Below are 19,902 nucleotides of genomic sequence, written 5' to 3' on the forward strand. Positions count from 1 at the left end.
TCTCAACTTGTGTTGTAGTTAATTTGATAACTGTTACTCCTGTCCCTGGTTTCATTAACTGCAGATACTGTTTACTCTTTTACAGAAGTTTAAAACAGATTTACAGAGAGGCTCAAGGATTGGCATTTCTTCTGAGTTATTTTCAGCTGTTAGTACATATTTTTAAGCAGCCACCAGACTGCGACTATCTGTCCTTCCTCTTCCAGGTACAGAGAACAGATCCACCCTCTCACCATTTGACCACCAACTTTTTGACCCCTGTTTTCTTTGTACTCTCAAAGAGGCCGAAGCGAAAATTCTGGGCTTTTTTCAAGCATTTTGATCTTTTCACACAGCTTCGTGCACCGTGTATTTCACTGCGCAGAAAAGATTGTAAAAGAATGTAAATGTATGTGGTTTGAATGCTGGGTTAAAATAGAAAATATTCTATTTCATGGAATAGTAGGGTAATTACTACAATAGTGCATCAGATTACTGTAAAAATACTTAATGCTCCCTGCTGCATACATAATGTTTTAGTTAAATTATCTACTATGTTTATATTATAAGCCAAGAAAGTCATACATATAAAACTTTGCTTGTTTGAATAATAGATTTTTCCGCTTTCCAATCAATGTAGAGTAAGAAATTTATCAGTGATTGAAGTTCCAACTAATGGAAAATTACAGTTTGGGTGAGATTAATTGTGAAGACATTCAAGCAAATGTAACATCAATTAAATGTGGTTATTTATTGAATAGAGCTCTCGAACTGAGGAACAGGAAGGGAGTGTTCGGTAGGTACTTAACAACTCTTAAGTATTTCTTTTGTACTTACAGCATCAAAACAAGGTGTAAGTTTTCTTTCAATAAGGCTGCTGTGGGGAGGAATTGCCACTGCAATTTGTGCTCTGTACTTGACTCCAATGAAATACACACCACATATCAGCATTTTCTTCTCGTAATACAATTAAGGCTGCTCAGGTCGTGCTACAAGGCAGGAATGGCTTAATGAACTCCAGGTGGCAATTTGCAGTGAAAGCCCATCACCTGGTATGACATGCCTTTTGTTCATTTGGCTGGCCAGTTTAGCTTCTGTAACGCCGAGATAAAAAGTTCCCATGGGATTATCGCCAGTTTAGATGGTCTGAAAGGAATCTCGCTTCATTCCCGTCCTTTGTGTGAGAAATTAAGAAGATACTACCTATTGCAACCTGTTCCAGAGCTGCAGCATCACCTTGGAGGGCAGTTTTCCCACAGGATCACAGTGAGGTCAGCAAAGCTGAGGGTTGCTCACATAGGGTAGATTTTGACCTACAATAGAGATTATGTGGATGCTTGACATGGTCTTGATTGCTCATCAGGTAATGCCATTCTGTTTCTGCTGGAACACAGTTTCTAAATCCTTACTTTCCTCCTGTAGGCAGTTGAATTTGCATTTCCTATGTAAGGGGAAAGGGAAGCTGCTCCTGTTTAAACAAACACATGGGGATCGACAGAAAACATCTGATTCCTCTGTCAGTCTGCAATAGAAAAAAAATATATTTATTGGTTTGTCATCTTTGGGCGTTTTCATGTCTGCATTATAGTCATGGTAATTGTTGTTAAATATTTATTCTCAACCTCACTAGTAAAATAGCTTTTCCACAGTGTGTGGGTTCTATTTAAATGTAATTATCAATACTTTGATACAAGAGAACTGAATAGGTTGTCAATCATATTTAAGGTCAGGTCTTTTGTTCTATAAAAATTCATCAGTTTGTAGATGTAGTCAAAACATTTATATAACAAGGTCTTTCTGAACTGAAAATGAGTCCCAGAGGGGATCTCGAGGTGTACCAGAGAGCCTGAAAGAAATTGGAATCTCTGTTATTCTGAAAATCGCTGCTGGTTTACCCTTGTGAAGTGTCTGAAGTAGCTGGGCTGGCTCAAGTGTTGCAGCGAGGGATTGTGGCCTGGGCTGGCTGAGACACTGGGCTAAATCAGAATTATTTATAGACAGAAGGAACAGCTTTGGTTTATGAAAAGAATGACAGTGCTCGTGTACAGGAAAGAAATACAGGCAATTGGCATGGAGGCAGAACTCTGAGTGTAGGGTATTTCATGGAGCCTGCTGGGATCAGAATGGCTGATGGTCAGTGGTGACAAGAAACTGCTCATTGTGCACTTTTGAGACAGAATCAGGGATAGTTGTAGGAGCTTTTGTGGTGATGTTTTGAGGTAATACCATAGGTGATACTATGAGATGGTTAGTGAAGGTTTCCAGTTAAAAATGCAGCTCTCTTTGAAACTTTAGGAACTGGTCATAAGAAAAGAAATATAACCTGCTGCTGAAAATAAGTTCCTTACAAAATCACTGGAGATAAGTGAAAAATAAGAATGAAATGGATTTAAATTCTCTGAAACTGTAACTCTTTTTACCTGGAAACAACAAAATAGGTGTATTTCATGATTTCGGTGCTTTTTTTGTTCTATAAGGTTATGATCATTAGCATTGCTTATACAGAACATCCCAGATACACAGAATCCCCCAGGCACATCACAACCCTCTTGTATTTCATGTGCATGGGAGTGAGCTTTGAAATTGAGCAAGGTTTTCATACTAAAAAAATACGATATATAAAATTGGATAATTACATAGGTTTAAAATAGAAGTAGTTCACAAAATGTGTATTCACTAAGCTGACTTGTTCTAAGGGAAACTTATATTACATTTCATTTTGACTCATAGAAATTTGAGTATTAGTGATCTTTCATGCTTCAGTAATAAGATCCAGGTAGCTGCAGATCAGAAGGTGCCAAGAATGGTCACGAGGGAGGAGAGCTCTAGGCTGGGTCAGATTTGCTGCCTTCAGCAAAACTGTTGCATCTCTTGGCCACTGTGAGAATGGCTGACTAAACATACAGCCTTTCTCCTGACTAGAGTTTTGCAGGTTTTCTGCAGTTTTTAATAACAATTTTTGCAGACCCTTAGCTTAAAGGCAAGTTAAGTGAGAAGGAATCACTTTTACCTTGATTTTGGCAATGAAAGTAGTAGTTGGCTTAGGACCATTACAGAACCAGCAGATGTAGCCTCTGGTAGTGTCTTGACAGACAAACCTATTTTATGTTGGTTTTCAGGGAGGTAGAATGTCAAATCAAGCCTTTTAAATATCACAGAAGTTCAAGATATAATTCACAAATATCTTTTGAGCACCAAATATGTAAACCTTCTCTCTGTGTTCCTTTTTGAAATGTTACTTTTAAGCCTTCTATCTAATTCAGTGTCCTGAGCTCTTTTACTGAGTACTATTCAAGAGTAAGCTTTACAGAAATCTCTTCCACCTTCAGTGTTTCATGAGTGTTTTCCTTTTGAATTCAGGAACACAGGAAGCCATTGCAATGTGTCTGCACGTGGAGACAAAACAAGGTGTCAACGAAACCCTGTGTGACAGTTCCAAGAGGCCACCACCAATGACTCGTACTTGCAACACGAAGCTTTGCCCTCCGAGGTACACAGTAATAATGAAACCATGTGGTGGCAAAGAAGGGGTTAATATGACTTACATAAACATTGGCTTTCTCAGAAGAGGTTCAGATTGCAGAACCGCGGTCATGCTTTGGGATGAAATTTCACTACTTCTGTTTTTTAACAAGAGTTTGGGATTGGGTTGTTTTTTTGGTCTTGTTCACTCCTTTTCCACTCTTCACATCCCACTAATAAAATAGGGGACGTTTTCTGAAATAAATCTCTTCCGTGTTGAATATTTGCAAGAGTTGGAAAAAGAGCCTTAACTCTTCTAGTGGTAGAAAGAAAATTTTGAGGATACTTCATGAAAAAAACAGAGAATATGTACTTTCTATCCTTACTAAATGGGAAAAAAAAATGAAATCAGGATTTTTAAAGGTACCTTCATTTAAAGCTTCTTTGGTAGTCCCACACAGTTCTTACGGCTTCTTATGTTTATTTGGAGATTCTGGGGGAAGAACAAATCCAGTCCAAATCCGAGAAAACCTCAGCTCATTTGGTCACTTGAAAGGGCCATATGTGAAATTTTGACATGCACTGCCTTATTTACCCAGTTTTGATCTCTGACATCCCTGATCCTTTGCATATTGTTTCTATGTGTTTGCAGAAACCTGCTATTGCTAAATGTAGGCAAGAAGTTAACAGGAACAGGATGTTTTATAGAAAACATATACACATTTAAAGGAAGTTTTTCAAATGTAAGAAAGATCTATTTACATATTTATATTTATAAATGTAAACGTCAGCAGGTTGCCAACAGGCTGCTTTTTAAGAGGAGCACTCAGAAAGGAAATGCTGGAGTTGAATTTGTCTGAAAATTTCTCTTTTATTTGTTAATAACTTCTGCATTTGCTTTTCACCTGCAAGTTTTAATCCAGTGTATGATTCTGTGTTACAACCAGACAGAGGGGTGTTTTAGCCATCGATCAATGCCTGCAGTTGTGTTTTTTGCTAGGCCCTGTTTGGGTAGGGTTGCTCCTTGCCCAGTCTGAGGTGTGTTGCTCAAAGGTGATCCTTTGGCTGTGTTTTTGGAACAGGTGGCAAAGCGGCCCCTGGAGACGCTGCTCGGCGACCTGCGGGGTCGGGATACAGACACGAGACGTGTCCTGCCAGCGGCCCGGAGGATCTGCTGTTGCTGCTGAAGAGTGCAAAGACCAAAAGCCTCATTCGTTACAAGCTTGTAACCAGATTGATTGTCCTCCTGTTTGGCACGTTGAGGAGTGGCAACAGGTATGACTGGGTTACAGAAGAAGTTTGAATGGGATGCTCTGGACAGGGACTTGAAACGCTCTAGTACAGGAGGTAGTTCCCCACCTTCTCTATCTGTTTCAGCTTATGCCCTTAGAACAAACTAACCCAGGGTCAAAAGTCCTGCTTTTGTCTGTTGTGTCAGTGGGTAGTCACAGGATGTCTTTTTAAGATTTCAGAAGGATATCAGTTACTCCAGACATCATCTCTCCTTTTGAATTTTTTCTCTTTTCTCTTTTTTTTTTTTTTTCTTTTTGTGTCTCCAGTGCCGTTTCCTAAGATCCCAACCGATGTATTAACTAGTGAGGAACATAGGCATATCTGTGTGTAAGATGCCTGTTTTTCTTGAAGATTTGTATTACTTGCTTGCATCTAGGTAGTAGATTTGACTTCTGAACTCAAGTTCTCATCATCTCTAACATATTAAATATTTTAACAGAAGAATTTTCTGTGCTGCTTGATTTTTAGTTGAAAGTAGATGTCATTTTTCAGATGGGGGAGGGCAAAACTTGCAATGTTTGAATACCATAGCAATGTGATGGTGAGCACAGATGTCCATGCAGGTGTTCATGCTATGTTTTCTTCTCCTCAGTGTTCACGGACTTGTGGGGGAGGGATTCAGACCCGCAAAGTGTACTGTAAGCAGCTGCTGACAGATGGAAGTTTCCTGAAACACTCTGATGACACCTGCCAGGAACCTAAATTGCCGACTAGTAAACCATGTGCAAAAATTGATTGTCCTCCTCAGCTGGTCTTTGGAGAATGGTCCAAGGTGAGCAAACCTCAGCAATGGTGAACAAAACCCTCAACTGCAACATGAGCCCTAAAGATTTCTGCTTGGGTGAATAAGCTGTTTGGAGAAATAAATTGACAGGGCAGCTGAAGGTTTCACAAGGCATGTGTCTGCACTAAACTGTACATGCAGTTGCTGTTCATCCATGCCTTCAAATCAGACTGATCACAGCCCCCTAACCTGAGTGGTGGTTCAGTTGCTGAAGGACAGACCGTAATGCACTGCATTCATTCTACCAGACGCGTTTACCTATCAATTATTTTATGGTGCAACTTCCAAAAAGCAAATCTTCACATTATTCTGGCATGTTTCCTCCTCCTTTCACGTTTAATGCAAGCTTGCTACAACTCCTCATTCAAAAATATTTAGAAAAGTGAATTTAGAAGCTGCAGTTACAGGTCAAGGCAATATGAGATTGGAGAGAGGGCTGAGAGACTTGACAAAGCCTGTTTTAGAACCTGCTGCATTGTTTCTCTCCTACTAGCTCTCATTGCTCTCTTCTGCCCATGATTGGACATAAGCAAATACTGGTCTCTTATTTTAATTCCTGAATTGCTTGCTGGAAAAACTTTTTTTATTCTTATTGTCTGGAAAAGTGGAAGTAGTTTAATAACTGGATAACACAAGGATTCATATGAAGCAGAGCGTGTGCACTCCCTCTCAGAACTAAAAATTAAAAAAACCCACAACAAAACAAACTACTTTAAAATTAGCATGTGTGGTGTGGGACACCAAGCTTAGCTTGTCTGCATCCTTCCTTTCACAGTGCTCAGTAAGCTGCGGTGTTGGAATCCAGAGAAGGAAACTTGCCTGCCAAAACCTAACAGCAAAGGGCCAATATGTCACATTAAATGGATCAATGTGTAGTGGTCTGTCTCCTTCACTGCTTGTAAGGTCTTGTCAGATGAATGCCTGCAATAGTAAGTATGTTACTTTATCTGGTTTCTTGCTGATTTGGAATGATCTGTTTATAAAGAGAAATCTGTATACACGTAAATTCACTCATCTGCCTACACTTACACAACATTACTAACCTGGCACAAACTGTCATATTTACTAGACCAGTAATAACATGATTTTTTTTCCCTGCCAGTTAGAAACCAAGGTTATGATCTCAAGAAGCAGTTTTTTAATACATTTTAAGTACATAGCTTTCACCCTCATATTTACCCATATTTGATCTGATTTTTCCTTTATCCTTTACACTATTCCAACTAAAAACAAAAAAATCATAAATTGACTATAAATTATAAAAGACATTAGAAAAGATAAGAATCCAGTTCTGCCTTGTCTTTTCACTGTACATGTGTATTACACTGGACATTTCGCTTAGCATGGTGGAATTCAAAACCTGAAACTCTGTGCCAGTGGTAATTTTCAGTATAATTTCTATCTTTCCTTGTAGAAACTGGAATCCCAGTCTCATGAGCTTCACAGGAAGTAAGGACAGTAGAGAAACTTCTCAAAAAATCCAATATTTAGTTGCTGGCTATATAAGAACCTTTTCAGAAAGAGTGTTAATAGAAATTGTACAGTTTGGGCACAATTGGGTTATGATACTGACGGTAGCTGCACTAATTGCATGTGTATAATACCAGTGGAAATACCTCACTGATACAGAGTATGTTCAGTCACACACTCTAATTTACAATAAACAGTTCTAAATGCAGGATCCTTTTGTCTGAACCTGTGCTCCCCTTCCTTTATAAAGGAGAGCATTGGTTTGCAGGTTTGGGGAGCAGGGTGCTTAGAAGAAAGGAAGAAAGCAGAGCTTTTATTTTTGAGTTTGGGGAAAACCAAAAGCCTCCATCAATGTCCTGATTTTGATCACAGATCAGATAGATATGTTTTGACCCAACTCATAATGCTGTCAAGAAGTACTACTTTATATATTTTGAAGCTTTGCTTTAAAAATTATTTGCAAAACAAAATAAGAAGTAGAATAATTACTGATTCATACATAATATGAAACTTCTTTTCCTGGCCTGCATTTCAGATTTAACATGCCAAAATCCTGAGGTTCAAAACTCCACTTAAAATAAAGCCCTGTGGACTTTCAGGAATGTCCTTGGCATAAGGTTTAATAAAATATTTTGAGCTGCATATCTATCTGAATTTAATTAATTGTGGATAGTTGAATGGCAATGTAGCTGATTTGAAAATTGCTTAGCTCAGATTGATATAAAAGTTACAATGTCAGCTTCCAGCACAGTGCCAAGAGAGCAGGACAGTGGACTGCAGAGGGAAGCCGTCAGACTGGATGGGTGCAGATCAAAGTCACAAAGAGAATCACTGTCCTCTCCTTCCACGTCCACAACCCTTTGGAGCAAGGGAGCCCTCACAGCTCAGATTTGCCTGGCAGTTCTCCTGCCAGGAGGGCAGGGGAAGGTGTGAGGCACATCCCTACCCATAGCTCCAGTTTGGGTCTTGCAGAAGGAGCCAGGGCAGGAGCAGCAGCAGGCTTTGAATTCACAGGGACATACAGGAGGCATCTCCTCCTCCTGCAGCCGTGGGTCCAGGCTGCCTTGAGGTGGGAGTGGATAGAAGGCAGGAACACAGGATGGCCTTAGGATGGGCAGGCAGTGAGCTCAGGGAGCTCTACATGGAGTGATGTGGACTGGGTGAGGAGCAGTGGGGTGTGTGGGGGTGTCTGTTGGGGGTTCTTACCTTTGAGAGGAGTTTTTGACTGTGCCTCCTTGAGATGATGCTTCCATGGCTCTAATGAGTGCCTTCTTTTTTACTGTTTCATGACAGTGCTGAGTCATTTTAGACTTAAGCTTTTACCCTGAGACCAGTAATCGTAGCTGTTTTCTGACTTAACAGTGCTTATTAAGTAGAAACATTCCTGACTCTGGGCTCTGAGAAATAGGAAATAACAGCAGTCTAGCCCTGAGGTCACCAGGACCTGAAACCAGCTGAAGCTGTTCAGGACTATTAGAGGTCACAGATGCAGATGGATTTGTATCAGGTGATAATGAGGTCCAATGGCTCCAACAAGTAAGATTTACCTTTACTCTCACCCTCTGTTACCTCAGCAGCTGCAAGATTGGATAACACTAAGGATCCAGAGAATGCACACTTGTGTAGCCTCATACATTCATATGACCTTATGAGTTTGTATGGCCTGCCATCCACAACTCTGAACTTTGTTTCACACCGAGCCTTGCTCACCAGTCACCAGTAAAACTACACACACCCTTTAGTGTTGAACTGCTAATGAGAGTTAGTGGTCTGTCTTTTTTTAAAAAATGAAATGGATGAGACTTGTTAACATATTTACAAGTATGCACTGGGTTTAATTCCATGTTGGAATAACTAGTGTAAACAGACCGCAGCCTGAAGTATTTTAATTTGTGTGTTTAAAGTTACACTTACTGTGTCTGCAAGTTGGATTTTGGAAATGGAAGATTTAATACTGGAATGCTTCCCTGAAAATAAATATTTGGGGTCCAATAACTTATTAAAAACAGGACGCTACTTTAATAATTTTTGTATACTGAGTGCCTGAAACAATTTACTTGTTGTACCACGTGAAATGGTTGAGGGAACCATGTATCTGGATAACAAATCCCAATTTAAAAGCTATGTAATTTTGAAACCATGATATCCCCACAGGTCTGAACTCATTACCCAAAACATTGAAAATAACCATTTTGTTTTATAAGCATGAGAACGCACTCTAGGGTGTAGTTCCTACAGTGTACACACTTATTGAATGCTTGAAGCATTTAGCTTTTCACCTATTTCTTCACAATGTATATGAAGCACACGTATATATAAGAGGTGTGCAGCTTTTCAAATATCATTTGTGTGCCATCAATGTAGTCGTCTTTATATTTGAGTACCCACCAAGTGGAATAGTAGTGCTGATTTCATATTCAGACACGCTGAGATGTGTTTGGATCTGTGTGTCCATTTCCTGGCTCATCAGCTCATTCTGCAGGCTCTGAGTTTTCTCTCTGTCACATACCAAAAGGCTGGGTCACCAAACACAATTGGGTTGTTTTCTAGCACCAACATCAGTGTTTCCTGACTCTTCCCATCTGGCCAGTGTCACTTGCACACAAGAACTCAGAAGTTCATGCCCTTTCTCCACACCTTGTCCTGCAGTGCTTTGTTCCCTACCTGCCCAGTGCTCTCAGTCAGATTAGTTCTGCTGATCAAAGCAGGGCACAGTGGTTGCCAGCAGTGAGTCAGCACAGTGGTATCCAAAACATTGTAGTCTCCAGTGTGCCTACTCAGGCACTGCTGGGAAAGCCTACTTTTTGATGGTATTCATCCAGGCAGCTCCCTAGAAATCTTCCAGCATCCAGGTGCCTGCAGCACAGTGCAGGAGGAGCTTTGTGATACCCAGTGTCTCCGTAACCAGCCCACATGAAGCTTTGTGATGTTACTGCCTGCTTTTGTCAGTCCATCTGATGGCTGTATTCAGCCTCTCAAACTTTTGCCTTATTTCTCTATTTCCTCGCTTCCCTCCCTACTTTCTTGGCACAACACTGTGAGCAACTCATCTTTCAACCCAAATAAATTACCCTCAGCCAATGATTACAGGATGGCTTTGCCTTCTGCATGTACTGTGTCTTCATTGACTGTTTCTGTCGCCTCCTGCATCGCTATCAGTTTGGCTTGACTCAGACAACCAGCAGGGCCAGCCAACAATTGAAATCACAGTCGAGGGGAACCTTGCTTTCTGAATAGGTTTTGTTTCGTTTAGGTCATTCTGCATTCAACAGTGCTCAAATGTGGGGAAACTGATAATGCGTTCACATTTTTTTTGATTCAGTTTTTTTCATTCCCATCATGCCTAGCCTTTCTGAGGCAGCAACAGGGAATATATAGGTCATATAACCATGATAGGATCATATATATGGAATAATATATAATACACGTATATATACATTTACATATGAGTGTACCATCTACATCCTTCATATAGGTATATGTTGCCTGTATCCTTTTATTGTTAAGAGGTTTGGGAGAGAAGCAATAGAATTCTTGGCTGGAGCAGGGGAATGTTATGGTTTCATATTGTTCATATTTTTGCATTTTTGAGACTCAGATAAAAACTCTGCATGTTGCAGTCTGACCTGAACAAAGTCAGGAAAAGCTCTGTGAAGTATTCTGTGAAAAGCAGATTTTCTAAGCATGACTGCCAATGATTAGATGCTTTTCAACACTTTGTTTTCTTGCAGAGATTAAACCTAAGCTTCCAGGAAAGTTTTCTGCCCATGGACCTCAGATTGTCAGTATTCATCGAGTCTATATTCAAACAAGACAAGAGAAGCGCATTAATTTTACCATAGGGAGCCGAGCCTACTTACTTCCAAAAACATCCGTTGTAATTAAGTGCCCTGTGCGCAGGTTCCAGAAATCACTTATCCGTTGGGAGAAAGATGGACAAGTCTTACAGAACTCCAAAAGACTTGGCATCACTAAGTCAGGCTCGCTGAAAATACACTGTCTGGAAGCTGCTGATATTGGTGTGTACAGGTGCATTGCAGGCACTGTGCATGAAACTTTTGTGCTCAAACTCATTGGTACTGACAACAGACTGATAGAACCACCAGCCCTTAGAAAACACGCCAGCGAGACCAGTAACGCAGATCACAACGAGGCCAACAGCTTTGGGGCCAAATGGCATAAAATGAGCAAAATGTGGCAAATGTGGAGTAAGAAGAACGAGCTCTATCTGGGTGACAGGCAAGTAAATGATCAGCCATTCCTTCGAAACCTCGAAGGCTTTGGGAGTAATTCGGCAGAGGATTTCAGCTCCCGTGAGTTCAAGAACAAGCGCCTGGAGGCGGCGGTTCTGCAAGGCGCCTACAGCATGGACACCGTGCAGTTTGAGGAGCTGATGAGGAACATGAGTCAGCTCATTGAAACGGGAGAAGTCAGTGATGACTTGGCATCCCAGGTCATTTACCAGTTGATTGCTGAGTTATCTAGGCCTCCACAACCAACTACCGAAAAATGGAAGGGGGCCCAGGATGAGAAACTTGCCTCAAAACTCACAGGCAAATCGCCAAACGAATCCGAGCGTTTCGGCACAAAAACAGTTGATAAGTTAATGTTTGACCAGAAGGTTCCAGTTATTATGAGGCAAAAGGAAATTCCTCGAGTTTCCCTCAACAAAACAGTAACCGTACGAATTGGAAATACAGTTTTTCTGACCAAAAACACTCGGGCTGTCAATCTACTGTGCGAAACAGCTGGTATTAGTGAAGTGAAATATACTTGGACAAAAGATGGCGAGACATTAAAAGCCTCTGAGAAGTAAGTAAATAGCTTCTCTTTTACTTTTGACTGACTTGTTATGTCACTTTTGACTGTGAAAATCCCCCCTGCTGTGCAATATTAGAACATACTGTTGTAAAAATGAGGTAAGCATGACCACTGGGCCTTCCATCTTTTTAGTAAAGTAATTTATTTTTGTTCTTTCAAGTGTCTGTTGTTTGGCTTTACTAACATCCAAGTGTTTGTCCTTTCCATGATATTATATGGGAGGATAGACTTTTTTTACGGGGTGAAGTGTTTTGGATGTCCTGACTGTACTTTGTGATCTGCCTTAAGCATTTCATCTGTGTCAGAAAAGAGGCAGATTTATCCTCAAATTATAAAGCCTATTGGATTCGTTCAGATACCAAATACAGTGGGAACACATTAAAAACATCTGCCATGGTATAGCTGAAAATAAGTCTTAGCTCTTAACCATTTTAAGACAGAAGAATATCATTGGTATCCTCACTATCCTTCAACAGAGTAAATGTTTAGGTATAACTGAGCTGCATAACTTCAACTGAAAAAGAAAAAATGAGGTTGTATGGATTTTTTTTTCCAATAGTTTAAAATGTTTCTGTTGAGGTCATTGAAATACAAAGCAATAAAGAACCTGTATTAGCATCACGTTTGAGAGCTGTACCTGAGGAACAAGTACATCAAGAGTGTGTAATAGTCAGGTATTTGCTCAAGACTGAGCAAATACTTCTACTTCATTGCTGATAAATTAGAATTTCACCTGATAATATTAACATTAACTTCGTGTGTGAGCCTCTTGGAATTACAGCTGGCTCTTGAGTAATGAAAAAACCGATTCTGAAATGATAAAGGCACTTTTGGATATTTCTCAACATACTTAACTGATTAAATGCACTGCCAAGAAAAATATACTTCTGCAGAGCTATCAATTAAAGCAAAGACACCAAAACCAAGCCATTTTAAAAAGTGAAAATGTTTTTGGAACCATGTAGCTCCCACCAGTTATATTTATTTTATGAAATACGCATAATTTTCCATTAATTTGTTGCAAGTGATCCTTTGATTTTTTTGGACATGATGGTGTTTTGTTTATTCAGAAGTGTGTTTGCTTCCTAATTTTAGCTCAGACTGATATTCTTTCACTTAAGGCATATATTACCAAAGTAGGTTTATTTTGTATTTTTTTGTCAGTAAGATTTCTTGTAGAAAAATCCACATATATATGTGTGGACTCAAAAGCCAGTGACATCAATAGCATTGCATCTGAAAAAAGAGTGCGAGGAGGTAAATGGCTGTTTATCTGTCGGGTTGGTAAAGAGTAATGTTCTTGAGCCATTCCCAAGAGGGGGTTGGTTTTTTTGAGATGCAGGTATTTTTAATTTTATTTTTTGTGAATCTATTTTGTAAGTGTTTTCAGTGTGGGAAAATACCAGATCTGCAGGGTTTTTGGGTTCAAAAGTAAATGGCAAGTCATGAACTTCAGCACTGAGAAAGGTAACAGGGGAGAAATATTTTTATTTTCAGCCTCTTCCCCAACTTGTGATGCTCTCTCTAATATTTTACCCCTCAGAAGGCAGGCCAGGTATTCAAGACACCTGTGAGATTTTGGTGGAATATTTTAACTTCAATAAGGGTATTAAAAAAAGCCCAAACAATCCCAACCCCACAGTAATTTGGAGTCAGACCGTACACCTTTGAATGTCCCAGTCCTGCTGAAAACCAAGCTTGCTGTGGAGAGATCGATTTCTTGCCAAGCCTAATACTTTTAATTGTGGTATTCTGATTTATTCATGCTGTTGTTCCCAAGGGATCCTGGTTTGTAGTAGCAAACCCTCTGTCCTTCCAAGGGCTGCAACTAGGACACAGCTTTGTAGAAGAAGGAGATTTGAAGAATGTTCCGTGTGTGTATCCCTGAGCATCTCCCATCTATCACCAAAGAGGAGGCAGATCTGTTACTGTGTGTCCTGCTCTAGAACAGTCACCCCCGAAAAAGGACTTTTGTTGCTGTATCTGTAACTCTTGCAAGAAGATTCAGCAGGGTTGGACCCAGGGTAGTAACCCCTCTGTTTCCTTGATGATTCTGCAGGGTGATCCTGGACACCATTGGAAAAGTGCAGATTCGGAATCCTGCTCAAAAGGAACTCGGCACATATGGATGCCTGGTTGTTAATGACTTTGGGTTTGACATAGAAACATCAGTGCTGCTGCGTGCAGGTAAGACTGTGGCATCTGCAGAATTGGGCTTTTATATATATATACATGCATATATGTGTGTGTGTGTGTATAAATATAAATATATAAGCACCCATCCCCACTGCCATGTGAAATAGTTTATTTTACTGGCAATCCATGAAACTCTGCCTAATTTAATAGGCAGCAATAAGATGGTCTTGTTGCTCTAAAAGCTCTAAAACCATAACAGGTGTGAGTTCAGTCTATCCATATCTATCCCAACTGTATTTTCTGGCTGCTGCTTTGCAAAGTGAATTCTGATCCAAACATAATGAATTCAAATACAGGACCTATATTTAAAAGCCAAATAAAGCTTTTAAAACTTATTATCCCTTTAATTTCAAAGAGATTCCTGTCATCTTGTCCTCTGCGTTAAATGTGACAAATCTGGAAGCCAGCAGTTTCTCAGCAGTTGTTGGAGATACAATCGTGGCAAGAATTGGAGCAAATATTATGATTGAGTGTCCAGTGAAAGGTAAGCAAAGAACTGCACTGACATTCCTTGTAATGTTGGAATCGGAAGTTTACCTTATATCTTGAAATAAATTACCACTGAAGGCAGAAAATCATTGATCATTAGTCTTTTTTTATTAGGCATGTCACCCACACCAGACCTATTTCTTTTCTGCCTGTCACTTCAATTTACACACATATGCTCAGAGTTTCCTTTAAAAGTGCTTTCCTTTTCATGAACTGGTCTAGGGCTCCACTATGGAGCTGAAAGCCCATAAGAGTGCAGGACTGTCTTGCTGCAATAGCAAGCGTGGCCAGCTGACTTGCTCATCAGAGAACTTTCCTTATCCCTGTTTGAGATGCACATATGTCTAGACTATTGTTAAAACTGAAAATGAAATCTCCAGCCATAGCTTAATAGAACTTAAAACCTGACAGTGAAGTAAACTTACCTTTTAGAGCCATCAGTCTGCAGCTGCAGCACGAAAACAAAGAACAGTGCCGAGCTGTGAGAGCATACAGATATTTTTCTAGCTCAGCATCTGTGGAGGAGCATTAATGTTAATCAGAAGTTACATGTATTAAGCAGTTCACTGCCTCATTTCATTTTCCAGTCCTTTATGTTGGAAAGGTATTTTCCTTTTAATCTTATCATTGCTGTCTTTTAAGTTTAAAGGGTAAGATTTAACTCACTGCAGCAATATTCTGTCAAATATTCAATAAGCTGAGCTCAGCCTTTTGTGAAGATGATGTGTGAAAGTGCTGGTAATCACAAACATTGCAACTGAGTGCAAAGAGCGACCTCAGAGCAGCCAGAGTGCTGCTCACATTTGTGCTGCTGGGAGGTGCAGATCAGAGGGGTGTTGATACTGAACCAGGGTAGTGATAGAAATATATGTATGCAAATAGCTCTGCACACAATGGTGGCGCCAGGCTGACATATATTAGGACATGTGGCTCTGCTATTCACCGTTGTACCAAGGCTAATTCTTTGATGAAGTAATATTTTCCAACTATAGTTTGGCAACTCCCTGTATAACTGACCTACATCTCAAATTCAGCAGAGACTTCATGTCACACTGTTAATATTAATATGGTTAGGATGGGTAAGCAGTTAGCAATTTAAATATAAATTAATATTTTCACATGGGACTGTAGATTTCCAAATGCTTCAGAATTGTGTATATTCGTGAGCCAAACTTTAGTTATGCTGAGACACCAGTGTTGACTTAAAAAATGATTTATCTAATTGCTTTATTTCCTGTCATTGCCAAGGAAGTAAGTATTGCTGTTTGTGAGTAAAATAGAACTTGCATGTCTTAAACTGTCACTGAGTCTAGAAGCAGAAAAACTTTTGCAATGGCTTAAGATTTTTCCTGTTCTCCTTTTCTTTAATAAAAAGTAATAAATCACTGACTTCAGAAGATTGAACTTAATAGCACCTTATGCTAATATGTTTGTCTGATAGAACGGGACCCTAAAATATGTCCATTTGCAGTGTAGGCAGATGAGAACTTTGTTGTGAATGCTGATAAAATATCATGTGAATCATCAGACAAACAAAAGTTTGAATAAGAAAAAAATACTAGTATTTCTATGCCCTCCAAAAGTTCCTACAAACAGGCAGTGTGAGTGTGCAAGAGCCTTTTGTCATTGTCATACATGTTGATTTACAGGAACGATCTCTTGCATTCTTGGAGGAATAGCCCACTGCAAATCCTTGCAAGTAATATCTGGAGCGAAAGTGCCGTTGGACAAATGTGATCAAATGTGACTGTTTGTCAGCTGAGGATCTCTTAGGGTCACCTGTAAAAGTAATTGTAAGAGCCTTTCTTTTAGTGTCAGGGAGACCCTGACTAGATCATGAGCACCTTTCTCACTGCCCCACCTCCTGATTGCTCAGAGACAAGGATGTGTTTTCTCTGTGGATGACAACTTCTCTTCCTGTCCCGAGTGAAACATTATTAATTAAGTCTTTGTGTTTTCCATGCCTCTCCTTCTACACAGACATTACTCATGCAGGTTTCTCACTGGTGTCATGCAGATACATTTGATCTTTTGGCCTCTCACTAGCCCACAAAATAGTTCTCCACAAGATGAACCACCTAATGAATAAGGTGTTTGTGTGTGTGAAGAGTATTAGTGCCATGCCAGCAGCAGAATTCTTAAATTACTTTTGAATTTCTTGGCTGCAGTGGCTTCTGAAGGTTTTTTTGTGTTCTTTTTCTTCTGTAGGATAAATAACCTAAAGTACTTTTTAGAGTTGTTCAATCCATAGTTTCCTCTGGGAATAAATCTACATATTGAAAATGTAAAGATTAATATTCTGTGCAGCGTTGGCCGGTTGAGTAAAGGGGTTTTCTCTTTTTCATTGTTACTGATTTGATTCTTTTGTCCTTTTGAAAGCTTTTCTTGCACACTCCAAAAATCACATTGAGATTGAAAAAAGCCTTTGAAATGCTGAAGAGCAGTGTATCCTAATAAACAGAAGAGCATCAAAGAGCAGACTAAGAAAAGTTAGCTGAACCACTGAAGCTGATGGTATCGCTTTCTTTTCTCTTTTCAATTTATAACTAAACTATTTTTCCACTAATTATAATAAACTCACTTTTATAGCTCCCACACGAGCATACACTAGGAGATATTCATGGCAGTCTGGATAGATTCATATTCCATTCTTACAGCCAAGAGCTTTTCAATCAACACACATGGTATAAATATCAATACTGATTGCTCCAAATTACTCTTGGATAACATTTATTGTATTTGCAGAAAAGATTGCCTTGTGATTGTTGCGAAAATAAATTAAAACTGTCAGACTCCATTTATTGTAAAACCTTTGAAAGTTCTAAGTTGAAGTAAAATAGGGGGAAAAGTGGAAATACATATAAAATGTGCATTGTCTGCCACTTGCTGGTGAGAGAGTGGAAGTGACACACACTGAGCTGAGGTTGTTTATAATTTACATTGCAGCTCTGAAATATCTTGGCACAGAGGCATTGAAAAGTAGAAACTCCATCTTGATCCAAATTCTGCATTCCTATGAATACATTTTGGCTCTCTAATAATAACATACTGATAAAAAATTGTGAGAAATACACAAAACCTGCTGTATCTTTTTGCACAGAAGTTTCACAAAGGTGGACCAACTACTTGGTGTCGGTATTGGAACTTGAAACAGATCCAGAGAAATCAAGATTTTGATTTTCCATCTGTTCCTTCATTTACCCACACTATTCCAAATGTAACTTTGATGCTGTTCTTTGTCTTCCACGCTTAACCCCTCAGAAGACACCAGTGAAGAAATATAGCAGTTTAATATATAGGATTCTGGCTCTTCATTTCTTTTAGGTTTTTTGTGTGTTCTAAAAGATATTAATAATAGATTCCAAAAACTTTAAGGAGTGAGTAGAGATTTATTTTATGAGGAAGGAATGACAATATTTATAATATAAGGAAAATCTTTTGCTCTTACGATTTTTACAGTAAGTGCATCTACGTTAGAGTTTTTGTTTGGATCCGACATAAGTGGGAAGGACTGAAAAATGTTCTTCAAAAGCTTAATTGTGCTTTGCTATGTGTTTTTTAACAGCCTGGGAACTTGAAAACTCAATCCCTTTTGATATACCTAAACTGAAGAGTGTACCTGGGGATTGTGCCTATTATTTTCCCAGTATTAATGGATAGTGTGTCCAGGAGTCCAGGCAGGATTCACCAAGTGGTCCAAAGCAATCCTCATCCCAACACTCATAGAGATTGTTTTGGGACCCCAGTACCTACTATGTCTCTTTCAAAGCACATTCCTAAGGGCCTTCCCTACTTTCTGATGTAGATGTAGCCTACAGAGTTCAGGGAGGGAGGAGGGAACATAAATTGAAACAGTTTACAGTGTTGCTTTTTTTTCTCTCACAGCTTTGTTATTTTGAGGATATTCCTTTAAATTCCTAATTCAGGGAGGGGTAAGATGGATTGTGTGAAAGTAAAATTTCAAATACTTCCTACTTCAATTTGCAAAAAACCTGTGAAGAAGTTCCCTAGGCAAAGTTTAACATAATCTAATCGTGTAAAGGAAGATGTGAGCTCGCTGGTTGGCACCTGATGGAGTGACTGAGAGGAACAAGTGTAGAGAGGGTAGGGAGCCCCAGAGACTGTTCCAGTATTTGTAATGCTCAGCATTTTTATAGAAGTTCTCAAAAAGAATGTGAGCAGTTAGTTGACTGCAGCTTTGAAGAATTGAAGATTTATACAGGCTGCACAGAGTTTCAGCAGGATCACACGAGTTGTGTTTAATAGCTAAATGAGGGCAAAGGATGTTCAGAATTGATATTTGCAGAATAAATGTACACACAGAGCAAGTAGTTCTAAAGAGGGGCTTACAGACTTGGCTGTACCTTGAAGAACGTCACTCAGAGAAAGATGAGTGGAGTTATGGTGGGTAGTTCCATGGGAACACCAGCACACTTGCTGGGTGCTGGCCATAAAGGCAAATCAAAGCTAATGACAGAGGAATGGATGAAAGAATAGAAAATATATATTGGCCATTGCTAAAAGCTCTGGTAAATTCTGCTTGCAACTTGTTAATCTCATCCCAAAAACTATACAGTAGTGCTGGATGAGGTGGAGAGGAGAACACTACTTGAGGAAATAGGCATGATGGTCTAAGGGCTACTTCTGGTCCTGGAACAAGGAAGGTGTATTGAGGAAGGGTCATTCAGTAAGTGCCATGACTTTTGTACTCTGCCTACACATCCCCAGGTGCCCAGCAATGGACAATAAGTGCTTTTAATTGGACTTCAGGTCTAAGGATAGCAATTCCTGCATAGTTCTTTAATTTCTGATGAAATTATATTTTCCAAGTGTGTATATTTTCCCTGCGTGTGTATGTACTTTATGATGATAAATGTCTGAGTCCTTGGTGGTATAGCACAGTTATTCAGTAAAGTGAAAATATAATTACCATAGTTGGACAAAAGTCTCTGCTAACAGTGCTGAATTGTGGAACTGCTCTAATGAACACCAACCAAGTCTGTTGGGGGTCGGCTACAGAATTCAGTCTAGGAATCATTAATTGCCTAAATATAGTTTCCTTGCTTTAAGTGCCTGATTTTGAAAAATATTAGCCTTAAACTTGTGCAGCTGGAAAAAAGATCAAGTTCTCTTTGAGATGACAGCCAGAGAACTAAACAGAACCCGACAGAGCTGTAGCAAGAGCGGGACGAGAAGGGATCTTGTTTGGGAACCCCTCTAAGGGGGTCACCAGATGTCAGTAAGAATATCTAAATCCTGCCAGATGCTGCTACCACCTAGGAAGAGGGGCTGGTAGGAAGCAGGAGAGGTAATAGCTTTGAAAGATTGTGAGAGAAGGGGCAGTGTCAGAGGGCAGGTTGGGGGATCACACCAAGTGCCAAAATGTCTCAGGCTGGTGCTCCATCCAA

At 39.6% G+C, this 19,902-nt stretch overlaps 1 protein-coding gene across 6 annotated transcripts in view; it reads left to right on the top strand.

Moving 5' to 3' along the window:
• The window catches only part of ADAMTSL3 (ADAMTS like 3), a 182,582-nt gene that overhangs the window by 146,085 nt on the left and 16,595 nt on the right, over positions 1 to 19,902 (top strand). For all 6 annotated transcript variants that reach the window (XR_007628162.1, XM_050309908.1, XM_050309911.1 and 3 more), the window contains 7 exons: positions 3,340 to 3,469; positions 4,524 to 4,716; positions 5,327 to 5,506; positions 6,294 to 6,447; positions 10,720 to 11,800; positions 13,869 to 13,996; positions 14,361 to 14,489. Coding sequence is in view for 5 of the 6 variants with exons in the window: in XM_050309908.1 (XP_050165865.1) it covers positions 3,340 to 3,469; positions 4,524 to 4,716; positions 5,327 to 5,506; positions 6,294 to 6,447; positions 10,720 to 11,800; positions 13,869 to 13,996; positions 14,361 to 14,489 (1,995 nt within the window). In the remaining variant the exon portion in view is untranslated. The remainder of the gene's footprint in view (positions 1 to 3,339; positions 3,470 to 4,523; positions 4,717 to 5,326; positions 5,507 to 6,293; positions 6,448 to 10,719; positions 11,801 to 13,868; positions 13,997 to 14,360; positions 14,490 to 19,902) is intronic.

The sequence above is a fragment of the Myiozetetes cayanensis genome, unplaced genomic scaffold (assembly GCF_022539395.1).
Source record: "Myiozetetes cayanensis isolate MyiCay16 unplaced genomic scaffold, myiCay2020 scf14, whole genome shotgun sequence".
Lineage (NCBI taxonomy): Eukaryota > Metazoa > Chordata > Aves > Passeriformes > Tyrannidae > Myiozetetes > Myiozetetes cayanensis.